Below are 22,356 nucleotides of genomic sequence, written 5' to 3'. Positions count from 1 at the left end.
ATCTCTTGCTTAACTGTATCACCATAAGAGCCCCTCTAGGGTGGCTAGATGATTCCTGCTTCCTGGTCTTCATGCCCTTTTGTGGTTATTTCCCTGTGAATATAGGCAGGATCTTTGACTTACTTTGAATAACCAGAATCCTGTAAAGGTGACAGGATGTATGTTATTTGGGGTATGTGATTACGTGATCATGTAACAGAACACTGTAAACTCTGTCTTACTGGTGTCTCCTTCTCGCCATTGCTGGCCTTGAGAAAGCAACATGTCATGTTGCAGTCTTGTGGTAAGACAGTGCAGGCAGCCCTTGGGAATTGAGAGCAGTCTGTAGCCATTACCCTCCAGCCAACACCTGGCAAGAAACACGGCTATTTATCCTACAACTAACTGAATTCTGGCAACAATATTGTAAGCTTGAAAATGGATGCTTCTCTAGTGAAACCTCAGTTGAGACCTCACCCCTGTCAATACGTTAATTGAAACCTGATGAGATCCTGAAGCAAAGAACCCAGTTAAGTCCTGCCCAGAGTCCCGACCTGTGAGATAACAGGTGTGCTGTTTTAAATCTCTGAGTTTGGGTGATTTGTTATATATCAATAGATTTAAAACGCTGGCCATAGAGTAGAAAGCCCTGGTCTTAGGGATTTTTGGTTTCTACTGGTATGTTGGACTCAAATTTCTCATTTTCCCTAAACTGCAGAAAATCTATGTCATGATCCCCATGTGGTCCCATCCCAGCCTCTCTCTCTGAGCTGGAGATGAGGGGAAAGTTCCTCCTTCCTTCTCCCATAGTGACAGGAGGGAGGAAATCACACAAAACATCAACAATTTCCTTCTAATGAAATTCTCCAGTAGTTTCCAAATGACATTCTGTTTCTAACAAAATCCTCTTTCTTCAGTCTTATTCAATCTCTTATGCTCTTACTCAATCTTTAAAGTTCTATAATCTGGTTGAGAAAACCATTTTTTGCTCTGTTTTCTTAATTTCTACTTGGGTGAATGGGGTTTCATTGTGTAAATTGGGAGTGATTGCCATCTCCATGGCAAAATAAGAACAGGGGTGGTGGGAGTGGTCTCTTCTGGTGCAGGCAATGAGAAGCATGGTCTGTCGAAAAGTTTACCGCAATAAGAAACTGCCATCTGCTTTTTATCATCCATTTGAAAGCAATCATAAACAGTATTGGGCACAGAATACTCCTCTGGGGGCTGGGGGGCAGGAATCGAAATTCTACCTGAATAATTACCTGTGCCGGGGGCTGACTCCTCCTGCTGCTCTGCCGTGGGTGCAACTCTTGTCTTTGTGCCATCTCTTGTCTTTGGGCCTCAGATGAAACTGGACAGAAAACATTTCCTCCTATTGCCTGTTCTATACCTAGAGGGGCAATTTAGCTTCTAGCTCTACAGCTGAATTATAGAAAACGTGGTTCCTCAGGACACTTTGCTGTCATCTGCTGGGCAGTTGTGAAAAGTACACAAAAAGTGGTTGGAGAGGGTGTTCTGTGTGTGCGTGTGTTTGTGTAAATCCATGCACATCCAACTATAAGAAAACATATGGATCATTTAGCACTATCTAAGATATGAAGAATTGAGATGCAAAATTCCCTCCACATCTTTTCTTTGGTCTAGCAAGAGTGGTACCAGAAAGCCACTCTGGTGGTCTTGAGGATTCTAGGTCTGCCTGTGTGCAAGTTTTGCAGGGAGGGAGTAAGGAGGGTGTTCAGCTATGGAAGGGTGGTCTAGCTCTATCATCTACGAAGGTGAGGCAGGGAACGATGGAAGAGGAAGAAAGGAAGCTCATAAATCTTTTTTTATGTTAAAAATAAACTACAATTTATTTAATTAAGCATAAAGTTACTTTCGCATTTGTCTACAACCACAGTAGACCTGGTGTCCTGGTGGAGGAAACATCATCCTACGATCCTGTTCCCACCGAGGTGACAGGAACCCAGTGTCAGAAGGAGCCCTGTGAAGATCTGGTAACCTACCACAGGTTGATTCTCCTCTTTCATTTGTACTCTGATGATGCAGAGGATTCCCTGGGCCTCTTGAGCCTCTTCCTTTCCCCACGGGAAGCAAAGGTGAGAGTCTGAGTGGACCCTCCAACAAAGTTGGAGGACAGAGAAAAGCTCTCATTTCACATGAAGGTCCACCCATCGGTGAGGGACCATACGGGGAATGTTCTCTGCCAAACGCCCTATTTGGAACATCAAATGCATCAGGATCTTTTGCTAAGAGTTTAAATTTAAACTCTATTTCAGTTAATTTTTGTCTGCTGTGAGCATTTTCTTTCCTTAAATCATTGAGGTTTCCCTCAGCAGTCTGAGCAGCCAACCAATTACGATGTGCTTTTTTCTCATAGGCAGTAGCCCACCGCTGATAGTAATGAGTAGTTCTCTTGAATTCTTCTTCAAGATCTTTGGCTCGCTTTCTACAGGTCTCCAGCTCCTCAGCGGCATGGACAATCTTTTTGTCCACTTTAGAAAGTTTCTCTTCTGTCTTTAACCGGCTGTTCTCCTGTAGTGTTAATTTCCTATAGAGTCTCCTTTCATTTTCTTGATAGAATTGAGTCATTATTTTAAGTTTCTGTTGAAGCTTCTGATTCTTACTTTCTAAATGTGTATTTTCTGACTGCAAAGATGCTTGTTGAGTCTGAAGATTTTTAATACACTGTGTAAGCTCTTCCTTTGTTTTTTCAACTTCAGATAACTGAAAATCAATTTGGTTTCTTTCTCCTTCCAAGATTTTTAAAGAAGCGTTTAACTTAGCATTATGAATCAGTTTCTTCAAAGCTCCTTTTGGAGGATGATCTAAGTTAGCACCATCTTCTGATTCGGTGTTCATTGCTAATTTCAAGTTCTCCTCTTCCATTATGTCTTCTCCAAGCACAGCAGCCCAGTCTTTCATCTTCAGCAAGCGTTCAGTCAGAGTCTCGATGTGAGTGTCTTTATCGTTTAGAACTTGCTCTGCGTGTACTCTGGAGTCTTCCAATGTTATTTTCTGCTTATTAAGTTCACTCACTTGTTCTTTCCATACTTCAACTTCTTGCAAAAGCTCTTTCTGGCTTTCCTGAAGTTGAGAATTTTCATTCAAGGCATCTTTTATTGCTATCTTCAGTCGTTCTTCATTCATTTGAGATATCTTGAAGATGATTTTGGCTTCAGCTACTTGTGATTTGAGGGATTTTGACTCATCTTCTAGAGACTGTATCGTTTTTAAAATATCCGCCATCAGTTGCTTTTGTTCAGAACGTTTTGATTTCTGTTCCTTTAACTCTTTTTTGAGACCAAGTATCTCATCCTTAAGTTCATCATTGGACCTGCTCAGCTTTTCACATGTTGCCTCCAAACTTCGTGCTTCTGCTGCCTCCTCCTCAAAGCTGGCCTCCTTTAAAGATGTCTCTACTTCACAGCCTTCATGCTCTTTTTTAATGAGGGTAAGGTTTTCAAGTAGTTTACCTTTTTTGTCAATTAGTTCAGAAAGCTCACTGGCAAGCTTTTTCTCTCTTCTCACATAAAGCCGACTCCTAACCGATCTCAAACTTCTCCACAAAAAAATGGGAACAGCAAAAAATCCAACAATAGCTGCCCATATCACGAATTCCCATGGAAACCCATAAGAATTAGAATCTGCTGTCATATTTTGAGGCAGTGCTGCCACAACCCTGCGTAGCTCCACCAGGACCAACCCTAAGTAGGGCTGAGAGGTAGACCTGGGCTCTGCACAGCGCTAAGGCTGCTCTGGCAATCGCCACAGCAACTGGGGAAACAATAAGCAGAGGAGAACACGCAGCCTTCCATTTGGAACCCAAATCCACCGGAGCAGACCACTGCAGAGCTGGCTGTGGGGGGAGCTAGGCACACATAAGCCTCAGAGGCCCAAACTGCCCACCCCACCCCCTTGTTATACTTTACATCCTGAGGCAGCACTAAAACCTATATTTTATTTTATTTTTATTGCATTTTAGGTTTTGGGGTACATGTGAAGAACATGCAAGATAGTTGCATAGGTAGACACGTGGCAGTGTGATTTGCTGCCTTCCTCCCCTTCACCTATATCTGGCATTTCTCCCCATGCTATATCTCCCCAACTCCCACCCCCCACTATCCCTCTCCTATTCCCCCCAACAGACCCCAGTGTACAGTGCTCCCCTTCCTGTGTCCATGTGTTGTCATTGTTCAACACCCACCTATGAGTGAGAACATGCGGTATTTCATTTTCTGTTCTTCTGTCAGTTTGCTGAGAATGATGTTCTCCAGGTTCATCCATGTCCCTACAAAGGACATGAACTCATCGTTTTTGATTGCTGCATAATATTCCATGGTGTATATGTGCCACATTTTCCCTGTCCAGTCTATCATCGATAGGCATTTGGGTTGATTCCAGGTCTTTGCTATTGTAAATAGTGCTGCAATGAACATTCGTGTGCATGTGTCCTTATAGTAGAATGATTTATAGTCCTTTGGATATATACCCAGTAATGGGATTGCTGAGTCAAATGGAATTTCTATTTCTAGGTCCTTAAGGAATCGCCACAGTCTTCCACAATGGTTGAACTAATTTACACTCCCACAAGCAGTGTAGAAGTGTTCCTATTTCTCCACATCCACTCCAGCATCTGTTGTCTCCAGATTTTTTAATGATCGCCATTCTAACTGGTGTGTGATGGTATCTCAGTGTAGTTTTGATTTGCATCTCTCTGATGACCAGTGATGATGAGCATTTTTTCATATGATTGTTGGCCTCATATATGTCTTCTTTTGTCAAGTGTCTATTTATATCCTTTGCCCACTTTTGAATGGGCTTCTTTGGTTTTTTTTCTTTAAATCTGTTTGAGTTCTTTGTAAATTCTGGATATCAGCCCTTTGTCAGATGGGTAAACTGCAAAAGTTTTTTCCCATTCTGTTGGTTGCTGATTCACTCTCATGACTGCTTCTTTTGCCGTGCAGAAGTTGTAGAGTTTGATTAGGTCCCATTTGTCTATTTTGGCTTTTGCTGCCAATGCTTTTGGTGTTTTGTTCATGAAGTCCTTGCCTATTCCTATGTCCTGAATGGTTTTGCCTAGATTTTCTTCTAGGATTTTTATGGTGCCAGGTCTTATGTTTAAGTCTTTAATCCATCTGGAGTAAATTTTAGTGTAAGGTGTCAGGAAGGGGTCCAGTTTCTGCTTTCTGCACATAGCTAGCCAGTTTTCCCAACAGCATTTATTAAACAGGGAATCCTTTCCCCATTGCTTGTTTTTGTCAGGTTTATCAAAGATTGTATGGTTGTAGATGTGTTGTGTTGCCTCCGAGGCCTCTGTTCTGTTCCATTGGTCTATATCTCTGTTTTGGTACCAGTACCATGCTATTTTAATTACTGTACCCTTGTAGTATAGTTTGAATTCCGGTAGTGTGATGCCTCCTGCTGTGTTCTTTTTGCTTAGAATTGACTTGGCTATGCGGGCTCTCTTTTGGTTCCATATGAAGTTTAAGGTGTTTCTTTCCAGTTCTGTGAAGAAGCTCATTGGTAGCTTGATGGGGATAGCATTAAATCTGTAAATTACTTTGGGCAGTATGGCCATTTTCATGATATTGATTCTTCCTAACCATGAACATGGAATGTTTCTCCATCTGTTTTTGTCCTCTCTTATTTCATTGAGCAGTGGTTTGTAGTTCTCCTTGAAGAGGTCCTTCACGTTCCTTGTTAGTTGTATTCCTAGGTATTTTATTCTCTTTGTAGCAATTGTGAATGGCAGTTGATTCTTGATTTGGCTCTCTTTAAGTCTGTTATTGGTGCATAGGAATGCTTGTGATTTTTGCACATTCATTTTGTATCCTGAGACTTTGTCGAAGTTGCTAATCAGTTTCAGGAGGTTGTGGGCTGAGACGATGGGGTCTTCTAGATATACTGTTATGTCGTCTGCAAATAGAGACAATTGGGCTTCCTCCTTTCCTACTTGAATACCCTTTATTTCTTTTTCTTGCCTGATTGCTCTCGCTAGAACTTCCAGTACTATATTGAATAGGAGTGGTGAGAGAGGGCATCCTTGTCTAGTGCCGGATTTCAGAGGGAATGCTTCCAGTTTTTGCCCATTCAGTATGATATGGGCTGTTGGTTTGTCGTAAACAGCTTTTATTGTTTTGAGATACATTCCATCAATACCAAGTTTATTGAGAGTTTTTAGCATAAAGGGCTGTTGAATTTTGTCAAATGCCTTCTCTGCATCAATTGAGATAATCATGTGGTTTTTGTTTTTGGTTCTGTTGATGTGGTGAATTACATTTATAGAATTGCATATCTTGAACCAGCCTTGCATCCCCGGGATAAATCCTACTTGATCATGGTGGATAAGCTTTTTGATGTGCTGTTGCAATCAGCTTGCCAATATTTTATTGAAGATTTTTGCATCTATGTTCATCATGGATATTGGCCTGAAGTTTTCTTTTCTTGTTGAGTCTCTGCCGGGTTTTGGCATCAGGATGATGTTGGTCTCATAAAATGATTTGGGAAGGATTCCCTCTTTTTAGATTATTTGGAATAGTTTCAGAAGGAATGGTAACAGTTCCTCTTTGTGTGTCTGGTAGAATTTGGTTGTGAACCCATCTGGACCTGGGCTTTTTTTGTGTGGTAGGCTCTTAATTGCTGCCTCAACTTCAGATCTTGTTATTGGTCTATTCAGGGTTTCGACTTCTTCGTGGTTGAGGCTTGGGAGGATGCAAGTGTCCAGGAATTTATCCATTTCTTCCAGGTTTACTAGTTTATGCGCATAGAGTTATTTGTAATAATTTCTGATGATGGTTTGAATTTCTGTGGAATCTATGGTGATTTCCCCTTTATTATTTTTATTGCCTCTATTTGGTTATTCTCTCTTTTCTTTTTTATTAATCTGGCTAGTGGTCTGTCTATTTTGTTGATCTTTTCGAAAAACCAGCTCCTGGATTTATTGATTTTTTAAAGGGTTTTTGTGTCTCTATCTCCTTCAGTTCTGCTCTGATCTTAGCTATTTCTTGTCTTCTGCTAGGTTTTGAGTATTTTTTATCTTGCTCCTCTACCTCTTTCAATTTTGATGAAGGACGTCAATTTTTGATCTCTCCACTCTTCTCATGTGGGCAATTATGGCTATATATTTTCTTCTAGATACTGCTTTAAATGTGTCCCAGAGATTTTGGTATGTTGTGTCTTCATTCTCATTGGTTTCAAAGAACTTCTTTATTTCTACCTTCATTTTATTATTTATCCAGTCAACATTAAAGAGCCAGTTGTTCAGTTTCCATGAAGCTGTGCGGTTCTGAGTTAGTTTCTCAATTCTGAGTTCTAACTTGATTGCACTGTGGTCTGAGAGACTGTTTGTTATGATTTCCGTTCTTTTGCATTTTCTGAGGAGTGATTTACTTCCAATTATGTGGTCAATTTTAGAGTAGGTGTGATGTGGTGCTGAGAAGAATGTATATTCTGTGGATTTGGGGTGGAGAGTTCTGTAAATGTCTATCAGGTTTGCTTGCTCCAGGTCTGAGTTCAAGCCCTGGATATCCTTGTTGATTTTCTGTCTGGTTGATCTGTCTAATATTGACAGTGGAGTGTTAAAGTCTCCCACTATTATTGTGTGGGAGCCTAAGTCTCTTTGTAAGTCATTAAGAACTTGCCTTATGTATCTGGGTGCTCCTGTATTGGGTCCGTATATATTTAGAATTGTTAGCTCTTCTTGTATCAATCCTTTTACCATTATATAATGTCGTTCTTTGTCTTTTTTGATCTTTGTTGCTTTAAAGTCTATTTCATCAGAGACGAGAATTGCAACTCCTGCTTTATTTTGCTGTCCATTTGCTTGGTACATCTTCCTCCATCCCTTTATTTTGAGCCTTTGTGTATCCTTACATGTGAGAGGGTTTTCTGGATACAGCACACCGATGGCTTTTGGTTTTTTATCGAATTTGCCAGTCTGTGTCTTTTGATTGGTTCATTTAGCCCATTTACATTTAGGGTTAATATTGTTATGTGTGAATTTGATACTGCCATTTTGATGCTAGCTGGCTGTTTTGCCCATTAGTTGATGCAGATTCTTCCTTTTGTTGATGCTCTTTACCATTTGGTATGTTTTTGGAATGGCTGGTACTGGTTGTTCCTTTCTATGTGTAGCGCCTCTTTCAGGAGCTTTTGTAAAGCAGGCCTGGTGGTGACAAAATCTCTGAGTACTTGCTTGTTCGCAAAGGATTTTATTTTTCCTTCACTTCTGAAGCTCAGTTTGGCTGGATATGAAATTCTGGGTTGAAAGTTCTTTTCTTTAAGGATGTTGAATATCAGCCTCCCTCTCTTCTGGCATGTAGGGTTTCTGCCGAGAGATCTGCTGTGAGTCTGATGGGCTTCCCTTTGTGGGTGACCCGACCTTTCTCTCTGGCTGCCCTTAACATTTTCTCCTTCATTTCAACCCTGGTGAATCTGACAATTATGTGCCTTGGGGTTGCTCTTCTTGAGGAATATCTTTGTGGTGTTCTCTGTATTTCCTGGACTTGAATATTGACCTGCCTTGCTATGATGGGGAAGTTTTCCTGGATAATATCCTGAAGAGTATTTTCCAGCTTTGATTCACTCTCTTCGTCACATTCAGGTACACCTGTCAAATGTAGATTAGGTCTGTTCACATAGTCTCACATTTCTTGGAGAGTTTGTTCATTCCTTTTTGCACTTTTTTCTCTAATCTTGCATTCTCATTTTATTTCATTGAGTTGGTCTTTAACCTCTGATATCCTTTATTCTGCTTGGTCAATTCGGCTGTTGAAACTTGTGCATGCTTAGCAAAGTTCTTGTATTGTGTTTTTCAGCTCCATCAATTCACTCATATTCCTAAGTTGTACATTCTTGTTATCATTTCATCAAATCTTTTTTTGAGGTTCTTAGTTTCTTTGCATTGAGTTAGAACATGTTCTTTTAGCTCACCGAAGTTTCTCATTACCCACCTTCTAAAGTCTGATTCTGTCATTTCATCACACTCATTCTCCATCCAGCTTTGTTCCCTTGCTAGTGAGGATGTGATCCCTTGTAGGAGGAGAGGTGTTCTGGTTTTGGGTGTTTTCCTCCTTTTTGCACTGGTTTCTTCCCATCTTTGTGGATTTATCCACCTGTCTTCTGAGTAGTTGCTGATTTTCAGATTGGGTCTCTGAGTGGACATCCAGATTGTTGATGATGAAGTTACTTCTGTTTCTTAGTTTTCCTTCTAACAGTCTGGCCCCTCTGCTGTAGGACTGCTGAGGTCCACTCCAGGCCCTGCTTGCCTAGGGATCACCTGCCACAGCTGCAGAACAGTAAGGATTGTGACCAGTTTCTTCCTCTGCTATCTTTGTCCCAGAATGATGCCCACCAAATGTCAGTCTGATCAGTCCTTCATGAGGTGACTCTCTGGATATATGGGGGTCAGGGAGCTGCTGGAGGAGACAGTCTGTCCTTTATAGGAGCTCAAGTGCTGAGCTGTGAGCTCCTTTGTTCATTCAGAGCTGCTAGGCAGGTACATTTAGGTCTGCTGCAGCAGAACTCATAAACCACCTTTTTTTTCCCCAGGTGCTCTGTCCCAGGGCTTTAGGGCTTTATTTATGAGTATGTGTTATGCTACTGCCTTTTTTATCAGGGCTGCCCTGCCCAGAAAGGAGGCAGCCTAGTCGCTGTCTGCCTGTAGATGCTTTGCTGAGCTGCTGTGGGCTCTGCCCTGCTGCTGTGTGAACTTCCCTGCAGTCCTGTTTATATGGGTGTGGTTAGAATTGTCTCAGCAATGGTGGCCCGCCTCTGTAATGGTGGACTCTCTCTGTTATGATGGGTTGCCTCAGCAATGGCAGGCTGCCTCATCAATGGCGGACTACCTCCATAGGGGTGGAGTGCCTCAGTAATGGTGGGTGCCCCTCCCCCACAGAGGTGGGCCGTCCCAGGTTTGGCTGTGCTTGCCGTGAAACTCTCAAACCTGAGCATTTTCAATTGCTGGGTTTTTTGGGGGGCGGGGTGGGACCCCCTGAGCCTGATCACCTGGCTCCCTGCCTCAAAGCCTTTTTTTTTTTAAAGTTGAACGGTTGACTCTCCCAAGTATTCCAGTCACCTGCTGAAAGGGTGCCAGGATCTGTGATTTCCTGTGCAGCGACCCACTGTGCTGGCTGAAACAATGGCACTGCCTGGGAATCTCCTGGCCTGGCTCCCTGTTTCAGACCCCTGTTTAATCAGATGAATGGGCAAATCTGCCTTCTCAGTGCTCCAACTGCCACTTTAAAAGGGCAACCAGACCAGTGTATTTTGTACTGAGAACCGCTGTGCTGGGGCACTGGCAAAACAGCTGCGCTGGTCGAAACAGCCACGCTGGCCAAAACAGCCACACTGGTGACCCATGGGGGTCCTCTGCCTGGGAATCTCCTGGTCTGTGGGCAATAAAGATCCGTCTGGAAATGCAATGTCCACTCACCCTCTGTGCTTTCACTGGAAGCTGCAATCCTGAGCTGCTCCTAAAGGGCCATGTTGGATCTTCCTGGAAGCTCATAAATCTTGACGAGATTATACTGTCAGGAATTGTTCTAAGTGCTGGATGTAGATATTTTCTCACCATGGGGTACTATTGTGCTTCAGTTATCTCAATTCTGCAAACAAGGAAGAAGAACCAAAAAGTTAAGGAAGTTGCTCAAGATAAGTTTTTGTGTGTTTGAAGTAGTAAATAGCCTTCTGGGCAGAGTGCTCATACATCTGTACTGCTGGGTTGGAAATAAGTGACCTTTCTGAGCCTACACTGACCCTGAGTTTCAGGAAGGATAAGTGGCCATAGGCTCTAAGACCACACTTACCCATACCAGCAGCCTCTCTTCCTTGGCTTTTAAAGCTGCAGCAGGAAGAAATGCAGATGGGCAATTGTTTTTTTTCAGTGAGCGAACATGGGGGCTACCTTAAAAATAAAAATAAATCATCCAAGCCAGCTGCAGCTCTGCCATCAGCACTTGCCCTGAAGACTGTTGTAGAATGTCAGCAGCAGGTCCTTGCAGGAACCTGAAACTTAGGTCTTTGTTTCCAAAGTTTGGGAAACACTCATAGTATCTGAACATGGGGCAAGAAGAAAAAGGAAAACTAGGTTGTTTATAACTGCTGGGAAACAAAAATGTGCTATGTTTTTCTGAGGTTTATCTTCAATTGCTTTCCATTTCTTTGAGAGGAAGTCTGCTGCTTGGTTCATGTGAAGTATTGCTTAGGCAGAAAGTTTTCCTTCCCATCGTTCTGGAGGGTATAGCTCCTCTGCACTTTATGACTCACACTTGACATGTTGTCCTGAAGAGACTACTCACTATTGTTTGAGGGGGCTACAGTGAAACACAAAGAAAAAGTGGGAGACAGAAGGTCAAACGAGGAAAATCAACTAAATATATTTGCCACTCAGGGACTTTTATAAATTGCAGAACTGTATAAAAGTGATACATTAAATAATATTAAAATAACTTTGAGGTTCATAGCAGACTTTACATTTTCTTCTTTTTATTTCTGTATTCCTTCTGAAAGGATCAGCTTTATAGAAAGATGAGATGATAAATGATTCAGAATAATTTATAATGTTTTTATGCTAATTCCAAAATTTTATAAACATAGATAAAAGTACAGAAAATAACAAAATGGATATCCCCCAGAGATTCAAGTGATATTATTATTTTCTGTGATTATTTAGATCTACCTTTTTTATCCCTACAGAAATAAAACACTGCAGGTAGCCCCCAAAGCTCTCCCTGTCTCCTCCTCCCCCTGTCTCCTTCTCCAGAGGTATCCACAGTTAGGAGGGAACCTCCTCTGTCTCTAGCCTCACATTTCCTTCCAGCAGAACTTACCATAGAGAAACATGCCTGTTTATTTCCTCTCCTTAACCTACTGCTCTGCAGGGAAGGAGGAATGCTGCACAAAGTTGCAGAGTTTGGAAGGAGGGCTTGGATTTGTGTGGCTCAGCCCCTCTGTGCTTCATTTGTTTGGGAGACAGTCTGCCTACTAGAAAGCTCCATCATCTGCTCTTCCCTTCCCTTACTAGGGCTTGGAGGTCCTTCTCTTATGGGAGAGGCCTGGGGCAACCCAGCTCTGCCAATGGCTGGTTGGACACATCCATTGAATTTCATTTGGACTTAAACTGAGGGAATGCTTTTCCTTCAGCATATCAGGAATAACATGCTGCCGTTCACTGGACTGCAGATGGGGGGACTAAAAGGGCTATTACGACGTTGCAACACCCCCTCTGGGGTTTCAGGGATATGGGCACCCTTGCCTGGGTGTCACCACGTTCCCCTCATCTGGATGCCAGAGTCCACTGCAGGAGTTGCTTGTGACATGCCCAGTCCAGCTGCAAGCCCTGCATGGAGGCCACTCCTGTGCCAGTGCTTGGAATGGCTGGCACAACTCCACACTTGCTCACTCACACACCCCCTCCCACCAAAGGCTTAGCGCACAGTTGCTGTGGGCATGGAATCTGCACTGGAGTGCAAGACAAGTACGACCTGCCAGGCTGAGTAGACAGGGTGTCTTCTGCAGTAAGCCTGGGCCTGAGCAAGGCCTGGGCAGGGGTATCACTGGCTGGAGGTCTTCAGCTGGCAAAGAGGCCAAGAAAAATCCTGTGTTACATCTGTGATAGCCTTTATTGGGTGATTTGAAGTCAACAAACAAGTCCAGTGTTGGTTCTACATTGGTAACCCTGTAGTATGTCACTTGGGGGGTCATGGGACACTGGGAGATGAGGTCGACAAGCCTTGTTTGAACACGGATGCTTCTGGAACACTAAACGTCTTGAAGACTCAATGTTAGTTTTGCTCTTCTGTCCAGGCTGGAGTGAAATGGTGCCATCTTGGCTCACTGCAACCTCTGCCTCCTGGGTTCAGGCAATGCTCCTGCCTCAGCCTCCTGAATAGCTGGAACTATAGGCTCATGCCACTATACTGGCTATTTTTTATATTTTTACCAGGCTGGACTTGAACTCCTGACCTCAGGTATCTGCCTGCCTCTGTCTCCTAAAATCCTAGGATTATAGGCATGCGCTCCTTCCCCCGACCCAATGAAGTGTTTTTAACATATAAAACAAAGAGGGGGGTTCAAATAAATGCCAGGGTTTTAAGTTATTATTAATATGTGTCTATGCTACTGGTAAGGTACTCTCTGTGGCACATTTCGCTAGATAATCACAGCTTCTTTTGTGCCCTCTTCCTTCCTTTGGCATCTTCATTTATAAGTTTATTCAATCTGCCATAGGTATGCGTAAAAGGAATACGCTTTATCTTGAAGCCAGGGAACTTACGCTCTAATCCTGCATCCTGCACATCCTGGCCATTTCACCAAGTGGCCTGAGGTTGAGCAGTATCCTGAATGACCCCGGGTTACCTTCCTGTGAGTGTGTGACTCATGGGATGAACTCCCTCTCTTGCTGACCCCAAGCTGGGAAGGGTCCTACCCTGTTCTTCTTTCAATCCCCTCAGTAGTAAAAGTTACAGGTATCAATTCCTGGATACATCACACTGCAGTCAAAGCCTAGAAAGCTAGAGAGCAACCCCTGACAGCCCAGAGGAATGTCCTGAATATCAGTGACAAAAAAATAGGAGATCGTAAACTGAAAATAATAAAAGATAAGTAAATGAGTAAGGGCTACACATCTTACTCAGTCACACCTTTACCTCACCAAATACTTTTTGTCATTTCTACCTTTCCTCTTGAGATTCGCCACCAGATATTAGAACTTTTTAATGCATATTTTTAGGGAGATTTTATTTATTCATGGGATTACATTTGTAACTTCATAAAACGCCAGAGAGAAATTCTGTATCTTGGGGAGTGAAAATTTTAGGTGGAAATGATCTACTACACCACCTTTGTGGGAATTGGTATACATGCTCTACTATTTGCAACACAACTAAACATTGTGGCACCTGCAATGTGGAATTCTGGTTGGAAAATTCTAATTGCTATAATATTCTGCCTAATTATCATGTTTATAACAAGATTAATAATTGATGGAAAACTATAGCCAAAGTTAACACTAAAGTTATTCTAGCCACCCAATTCAATGCCACTTAGGCAAAGAAAAATGTGAGTAACACTTCTGGTAAAGTTAGTGACATCTGGTGGAGGCAAACTGGTATTATAATCCACTAAAATGGCTAAGCAGGTATCAAACTCTACGTCATGGTTATGGCCTATAGTACCCCCACTAATAATGGTAACTTAATGCTCATATTCAAACCCTATATTTGAACCTTCTTGTAAAATTTATCTCTTTTGGCCTAGAAACAGTCAAACTTTAAATGGTGCCTCAGACAGAACCACACATGGACACGCCTTTCTTCTGAGGACCCTTAGATTGATCTCAAGAGGAGCCCTAGTTGCTGTCCCCCGCTCAATGCCCCTTTTCAGCAGGAAGTAGCCAGAAACAATCTTTGTCCAACACTCTCTAACAGCAGTTAGGTTTACTACTCCTGAGGGGAGGAATAATACAGGAGCTAAAAAGAAATTATTTAAGCAGTTAGTGAGGGTAAGGGAGTTCTTGGTAATGTTTTCCTTTTATTAAAAAGCAGCCCCCAAATAATTTATAGGAAAAGCAGCCTGAAAAATCAAGATGCAAGAATAGATAAGCAAGCTAGAAGCTTGCAAAGTGAATGCCAGCAGCTGTGCCAATAGAAAAGGGATACCTGGAAGCCAGGTATATTCAACATGGATGTTCTCTCTTCCCTTTTCACCATGTGTGCAGTAAAAAATCAAGCAATATGGTGCTGGCCAGGTGGAGATGCCATCTGTATAATGAAAGATTAGGGTGGGATGGCCAGCACTTCCCATACTATGCAAATAGCACACCTGGTCCAACCAATCCACTACACCCAAGGTAAATCAAACACAACTACTCAAACTCATCTATAAAACCAATCTCATCTTGCCCCAAACCCAGAAATCCATTCGGGACCCCTTCCTCTGCTTGAGGAAGTGCTCTTCTTTCTTTAATCTGTTAAACTTTTGCTCTTAAACTCACTCCTTGTGTGTCCACATCTTCAATTTTCTTGGCATGAGACAACGAACCTCTGGTATTACACCAGACAAATGACAATGCTTCAAAGGTCCCCTCCTGTGGCAGAAGCTGGCACCATGTGATTAACAGTGGGGGGCGGGGTGGACTTTCAAAGGAAGGACATTCAGTCTCTATCTTTCTTCTCTCTCTCTTACTCACACATGCACACACACACATACATACACAAACATACCTGTTTATCCTCTACATTCTTTTAAGCAGAAGATGGTATTCTTTATTCTGTGCTCCAATAACAGTTAATGTCCTGAATACATCCCTAATTTCATTGTCATCTCTGTTTCCCTTATTTGACTATAAATTTCTTGAAGCCAAATCATGTATGTTATTCATTTTGGTGGCCCTGGCATCAAGCATAGTGTCTGTTATCCAGTAAGTATCAATAAAAGTTGAATGTCCACAATAGGTAAATAAATAAAAGAAATGCTGTGTGTCAGGGCGGGGTACAAAGGACAGGGAGAAGACATAGTGAAACAGAGTTTGAAGGTAAAGCTAAAATCAAAGAAACTGAGAGTTCAGTTTGAGACTGGAAAAAAGAGCAGAGGAAGTGTCTTGACTATCAGGATATCTGATACAGTAAGTATGACCTCTTCTACAGAAGGTCAGAGCAAGGGAAACATGACCAGATCTTCCAAAGACGTGAAGTTTATGTAAAATTGTAACACTTTTTTACACCTGTGTGTGTTTGTGTGTGTGCGCGCATGTGCATGGGCAAGGTGAGGCTTAACATTTATACTGAAACGACTGGTCTTTCTTATTTTGAAATAGGGAAATAAGTATGAACTGGTTTTCTCTTCATAACAGGCAAATATTCCTGGTTAGCTTTTGTTCACTCATTAGTTTTGTTTGAAAACTGGTGGGGAGAAAATGGAGTTCAAATTTGGGTTTATGTCTGTCATTGTTGACAGACAACAAAATAAGTATTAAACAACAAAAAAACAACAAAAAAATATTAAAATATACACTCAAAGATTTTATTTTGAAGCCAGCTACTTCCATATATCCTGAGACTTCATTATGGGGTTTGCCTTTACGCACTAATGAGTAAAATACATGGGATAAATCACTAGCACCTGTGATAAGAGCCTGCGCACCACAGCAAATCAGTTAACTCCTGTTGACAACTGAGGAGTAGAAGAAAAAGTTGATTCCTTTGCTTCATTGTGACCCACTGAATCATCCTCCTGCCTAGTCTTCTGGGATATGTCTATGACTATTTGGCTAGTCTAGTAAACTACAGTTTAAGATAAAATGGTCAATGAGAACAGAAGGAAAGACAAGAATGGATGGCAGAAAACCTTCAAGGCCGTGTTTACACAGTCAAAGAAATTTTCATCTTTTAGAGTATTCATGATCTAGCAGATTTAGAGCCATTAATGAACAGAAAATTATTTGACAGAAAAAAGGGAGGCAAAGTTCAAAAAAAAAGTTGTGATTCCTGTGACCCAGGCATTTAATTATTTGTGTATATAAACAAATCCCAAGTCCTTAAAAATATGAACTAGATGCCCCTTCCAAGGTGGACTGTGCTTAGTGACCTGCTTTTAAAGAATGGATTATAGAAAGAGGAGGGAAAGAAGTAGTGACTTTACAGAGTAGAAACCTGGAAAACACTATCCCAAACACATGGTCAAGGTGAAGTGTATCAGTGATGATAAGTTGGTAGCATGACCCTTGATGTGACTTGGTGAAAACGGTGCTTTACCTCTGTTATCATCAGCCAAAAATTCACTCAAGTCTAAACATCAGAAAAATATCAGACAAACCCAATTTAGGAACATTCTATAAAAATCTCATCCAGTACTACCCCAAACTATCAAAGTCCTCAAGGAAAAAGAAAATCTGAGCAAGTCTAAAGGAGCCTGAGACGTCATGATGAAATGTAATGTAGTGTAATGTCATAGCCTTGCATGGATCTTGACAGAGAAGAAAGGTCATTTGGGAAACCCTTTGAGATCCAAATCCAAATGAAACTTTGGAGAGGAAAAATGGACAAGATAGACAAAAAGGTAGACTTCCTGATGCATCAAATAAACAAATGTAAAAAAAAGGAGCTAATAACAGGTACGGAGTTCCAGGAAGTTGAAAGAGAAGCTTAATTATGAGAAAGCCTCAGTCTAAGAGAAAGCAGTTCTCTGAGAAAAGGACTACTAAGTCCTTTTGAAACCCCAGACCTGCAGCTATTTCAGAGGAATTTCCAGTCCATCATTGGGACATAGACAAGTGCTCATCCTTCCCTGGGCATCAGTCAATGCAGGAAAAGCATTTTCAAAATGCTCAGAGGTGAAAGTTTCCCTTCCTCCATAATCCCCACAAGCATCTGTGTGGTTTTTCTGTGAGTGTATGATGTCTTCCATTGATACTCATGTTTTTAATATAAAAAGGTCCTTCCCAACTTTATCCTAATTTATGGATGTTTTGTCACTAGCTTCTTCATAGTTCCAAATGATAAGGTAAAAAACAAGATGATCTTTAAAAGAAATGCTTATTTGAGTCTGATAAGTTGATCAAAATCAGGCAACCCCTGTCATCCTACCCCACTCAGTCCTCCCTGAGCTATACACACAGGAGAACAAGTTTCACCATGGACTCCTCACTCCTGGCAGACAGAACATAGCAAGGTGGCAGGTGGAGAGTTTAAGCTATTGGCATCTTCCTCCCCTCTTCTCCCATGCTTCCCTCTTCAGAAACTCTGCTCACCCACAAGGGTCCTATGAACAGGTAAGCAGACTTCAGCAGCGTAGAAATCACTTGCATGAAATTTGTAGAGAAGGAAGCAGATGCCAAAATGATTCCCAAGCTTAACACCTTCATACCACACAAGATCTGGATAATCTGTGGAAAGAGAAAGGGGGACTGAGGATTAAAACCAGCATTTGTAATGTAACCCTGCCAGGCCAGATGCAGTGGCTCATGCCTGTAACCGCAACACTTTGGGAGGCCAAGGTGGTCAGATCACCTGACCTCTTCATCTGCCTGCCTTGGCCTCCCAAAGTGCTGGGATTAGAGGCATGAGCCACTGCACCTGGCCAGGAATAAATACTTTTAAGACAACCTCTTGTGCAAAAGTTCTGGGACAGTTTTCTCCAAGTGGCTTCTACCCTTAAGTCCCTCTGGCAAAACTTAAGGGTCTGTACACTCACAATGGATGTCCGGTCCCAAAACCTACATCATCCCTTCTCCCTTCCCCCGACCCACCTCCAACATGTTCTGAATTAAATTTACCCCAATAACTTTGACTTCTGCCTGTAGACGTTTCTTCAGGCTATCCTGCCCCTGGTTGGTGGGTTCGAGTTTCTCTGCTTGGGAGAAGCTGATGGCATTTGATGGGAGCACTATGATGGTCTCATTGGGAATAGGTTGTGACGTCATGATGGTGCTACCAACTACGGAAGAAAAAATAGATTTAGCTCTTAAAAAGTACGGAGCTCTCAGATTCTGGCTGCAAAACCGGTAAGTCAGTTTCTGCCAATTAGTCCAGACTTGGCCTGTCTGTTAGGAAAAGAAACTGATGGTATGGAGCAGTGAAAACCACACAACCTTGGTTTCATGAGGATTTTTCCATAATGGTTGACACAGTCCATTATAGATAATAAACATATCACAGGGTGGCAGCAGCATGAATCTTGAGAGGTCCCAATATCCAGAGGCAAATGGTCTTGCAAAATTTGCAATATGCAACAATCTCCCCTTCTCTATATTGCCATATGTTTGATGAATGTTTTAGACTAATAAATGAACTCTGCTTATCCAATTTTTTCTAATATGATTTATTAGCATTCATTGTAGATCCATTTATCATATTTTACTAGATATGCTCTTGGTTCTTACCATGCAGTGGTTTTAATCCTTACGACAGCTCTATATGTTAGTAAGCTAGTAAAAACATGTAATAAATAAGAAAATGCAAAATAAAGTTTAAGTTATGAATGTGAATAATATACACATTGCATATATGCATGGCACAGAACTAATGCTGAAGAAATATTAGCAGTTACCCTTCTTGTTCAACCCCATTCACACAGCTGGGAAGCTCTAAAGCCAGTCTTGGATCCCAGCTTTCCTTGAGTGTGAAGCCTCTGCATAAATCTCCAGATTATTCTACCTCTTCCTACTTTCCCACCTGGCAATGCCAGCCTTTGCCTGAGTTTATCCAGCCTGGAGAAGTAGCTGCATGCAGTAGTATGAAAACAAGTCTTGGAGTCATAACACATGGGCTCGCATCCTGGATCTTCCACTTGTTAGCATAAGGACAAAGTTGGCTGTGGTATTTGTTGCTGAGCTCAGCTTGGATCTCTTTTCACTGCTCCATTCTCAGCCTACAGACTGCCCTGTTTGCAAATGGCCTAAGAACATTTGAAGAGACAAGAGCTCTGCTCCCATTAATTACACAATCTTAATTATGTAATTAAGTGACTCACCAGGATCATGCAGTTAGAATACAGAAGAAACAGAGTTAAAACCAAATGCTCCTTCCATTTTCCCACTCCAAAATGCTCTAGTGTCTCGTAACTGCTGTCAAGGAGTTTCAAGTCAAGTTACTCCTCCAACAAGGTTACAGAAAGGAAATGGTGAGATGAGAAAAGTCTTTCAGCATTACCTACCTGTGCCCGTTGGTTCCAGCTGAGTCCTCAGAAGCTCTCAGGAGGGAGCTGGACACTGTCTGGGTTCTTAGACAGCCCCATCAATGGTTTCTGCTTACCTTCATCTTCTGAAAGTCATCCACCCTTCCTTATTCCAGTGTTTGCAGCTATACAGGATGTGATACTTACAGATTGAAGATTTGTGAAATGTGCCTGCACTTCCTTTTCTGTAAACTTCTGGCAACTTCAGAAAAATCACGAAAAGAACCAACTTATGACTGTGAGAATTCATGAGTCACGGAGCTTTATGTGTGAATTGCCACTTTGAGATGTTCAAGTTACCTGTTATTATGCCAGGCTGTTCTTAGAGCCTCATTTTTCTAATCTGTTAAATAGAGGAGCAATACCAACACTGGAGAATTGTCACAAAGATGAGCTAAAGTATTTAAAAAAGCCTATGCTGCTTTGAGGCTTTCAATAATATGTAACTAATAATAGTAATGTTGCTAGTAGTTATAATATAAATGACAATATTTTGTCATATATAAGTTACCATAATAATCACAGCAATAATGATGATATTGCTTTCAATTAACATTCAATAATACATAGCTAATAATAGTGTAGAATATAGAAAAAAACTTTCATAAAAATTGTTTTTTTATGTATATATTTTGTTTTTTATTTTATTTTATTTTTTCTTTTTCTAGTTCCCCCAGCTTTTGGTAAGCTGAAAGCAGCCTTTCAACACTCATTGCCCAATTGCCACCTACCCTGAAGTCACCTTCCTCCTCTGGCCACTCTCTCTCTGTAGCAACATCTTTGCCCTCTGGAAAGGCAGCGCTACTCTAGGGAAGTAGTGAAGCTTGAGAAGGAACAAATGGGAAAGGTTTAGCAGGACCTAAACAAATTCGACAAACTCACATGTAGGCTGGTTTTGTGAGGACAGAGCCACTGTGCCACTTCAAACCCTTGGCTGGGCATTCTTTGGAAGCTGCCTTTAATGTATCAGATAAGGAAACCTGAGTCAGCCAGGTGACTGCACAGCCCCACCCTGCAAGCTTCCTTCCTCCTTTCCTTGGGACAGCTGGCAGAATGAACCCAGAAACACAACCTGAACCATCACTGTCACGTCAGAGGCCCATGGGTTCTGCACTTAATTCAAAACATTAACTCTTCTATTGAAGAAAAGACTTAAGAAGTGCCATTGAGAAAGGCTGGATTAATTCTCAGGGTCTGAATGATACAGACACTATGAAATGTAATTGGCTTAAGTTCTAACCATCAGTCTGAGAAGGGGAATGGACTCACCCAGAAAGCCTGGGAAGAGGGGCAGGCTCTCCCCAAGTTTCTGTTATGGTGAACCCCAAGTTTCTCTTCAGGGAATCAGTATGTCAGTATGTTCCGCTCTCTTATTCTTTAATTCTCTATTTTAGGGTTTAACTTCCTTGTAATTCCAGTAAACAACCTTCTCCACGGGTTCTAATCAGTTGTTCAAATCTGTTCCCCCGGCCCCCGGCTCTGTCCTGACTCATCCCAGTTACCTGCTCCAGTCACCTGCTCTGGTCACCTTCTTTGACCTAGATCACCCCTAGCTACCTGCTCTGACCCACCTGTAATCATCCTTCTGGCCAAAACACCTACCCTGCCACTCCAGCTTGAACCCCTGCTCTCTTTAAAATAGCCAGTCGGGATTAGTCTAGCCTGTGCAGTCTAACCCTAGCCTTACAGGGGAATGACACAGCAGTAGGGATGACCCCCATGAGGCATAAGAACCCCTTTCCCCCCTTGTCCAAACATTCAGCCACCGTTGCTACATCTGTGAGCCACACCCTTCTATAGAAGCGTCAGGTAGTTCTTCATAGCAATATGAAAAGGGACTAATACACCCTCCCTATCATGCCTTCTTAAAAGTTTCAAAAAAATCAAATTAGTCTTCAAGTTTAATAAGCTCCTGCAAGAAATAAAGTAATATCTCGTGAAAAAAGAAAAATGTGAGCACTCAATCAAATAAAACTCATAATATCCAGCATCTAGTCTACATTATTATATATGCCAAGAAGCAGGAAAGTCACAATAACAAATAGCCAGGAGAAAAATTAATTAATAAAAACAGACCTGTGAATTTCAGAGATGACAACAAAGAGAAGGGCATTAAAATGCAGATTATAAACATGCATGAGGATTTCAATAAATACATGGATGCAAAGAGGATAAAAGTGAAAAATGTAAAATATTAAACAAGATAAAATAGAAAAGCATTAGAAAAGGAAAAGCAAATAGCTAAAGAATAGGAACAATTACAGAAAAAGAAAATGGGGAAAACCATGTGCTTTAATTAATATGAAACTCAACTGAAATGGTTTAGACCATAAATATTTATTAAAAGTCAGAGTTAAAATAAATTTCAGAACCTAGCTTCTCATGGAATCGAGGATTCATTGTATTTCCATTTATTGCCATTTCTGCTTATTTGACTTTCTCTTAAACTTGCTTCCTTTATAGACATACACATATGCCAGTAATAAAGCAGGCTACATGTATTCTTACTGATGTCAATAAGAGATATAGAACATCTACACTGAAATAAATGCAGTAGTATTAAGTTCTGTTTGGTGGTTCTTGCTAGATTACCTTCCAAACTTCAACCAAGAAGACAGAATGTCTTAACTAACGTTTTCCACACATTGTCCATCTCTGGAGCTGGAGAAAGTAGACAGGCTAGCGTTGCTAGAAGAAAGGCCTCGC

General features: G+C 41.6%; 3 protein-coding genes across 13 annotated transcripts in view; 1 reads left to right on the top strand and 2 right to left on the bottom strand.

Moving 5' to 3' along the window:
- MS4A6A (membrane spanning 4-domains A6A) overlaps positions 1 to 22,356 on the top strand; it is a 269,396-nt gene that overhangs the window by 142,957 nt on the left and 104,083 nt on the right. The window lies entirely within an intron of this gene.
- On the bottom strand, positions 905 to 3,715 carry LOC118145508 (melanoma inhibitory activity protein 2-like). Its single transcript, XM_035262817.3, has one exon. It carries the CDS (start codon positions 3,631 to 3,633, stop codon positions 1,849 to 1,851), a length of 1,785 nt encoding a protein of 594 aa, XP_035118708.3. The 5' UTR covers positions 3,634 to 3,715; the 3' UTR covers positions 905 to 1,848.
- LOC100413233 (membrane-spanning 4-domains subfamily A member 6A-like) lies at positions 6,846 to 19,745 on the bottom strand. 2 transcript variants are annotated; one of them, XM_035262831.3, is made up of 3 exons: positions 18,251 to 19,745; positions 17,726 to 17,860; positions 6,846 to 10,583 (listed from the first exon to the last, which is right to left on the bottom strand). In XM_035262831.3, the coding sequence occupies exons 1-3, from the start codon at positions 18,395 to 18,397 to the stop codon at positions 10,578 to 10,580; spliced, it is 288 nt and encodes a 95-aa protein (XP_035118722.3). In that variant the 5' UTR covers positions 18,398 to 19,745; the 3' UTR covers positions 6,846 to 10,577. The 2 variants fall into 2 exon arrangements, with proteins under 2 accessions (XP_035118722.3, XP_078197262.1); XM_078341136.1 differs by lacking the exon at positions 6,846 to 10,583 and having other exon boundaries at positions 15,986 to 17,860.

The sequence above is a fragment of the Callithrix jacchus genome, chromosome 10 (genome assembly GCF_049354715.1).
Source record: "Callithrix jacchus isolate 240 chromosome 10, calJac240_pri, whole genome shotgun sequence".
NCBI classification, from domain to species: Eukaryota; Metazoa; Chordata; class Mammalia; order Primates; family Cebidae; genus Callithrix; species Callithrix jacchus.
The sequence above is the reverse complement of the archived record's forward strand: the minus strand, read 5'-3'. Positions and strand labels throughout refer to the sequence as shown.

What these genes read in the sequence shown, in the direction of transcription:
- LOC100413233 (XM_078341136.1), bottom strand. Translation starts at nt 18,397, where the DNA reads ATGACGTCACAACCTATTCCCAATGAGACCATCATAGTGCTCCCATCA. An exon ending in CAGAAGTCAAAGTTATTGGG is followed by an intron (nt 17,861 to 18,250) that starts GTAAATTTAATT and finishes CTCTTTCCACAG; the next exon opens with ATTATCCAGATCTTGTGTGG.
- LOC118145508 (XM_035262817.3), bottom strand. Translation starts at nt 3,633, where the DNA reads ATGACAGCAGATTCTAATTCTTATGGGTTTCCATGGGAATTCGTGATA.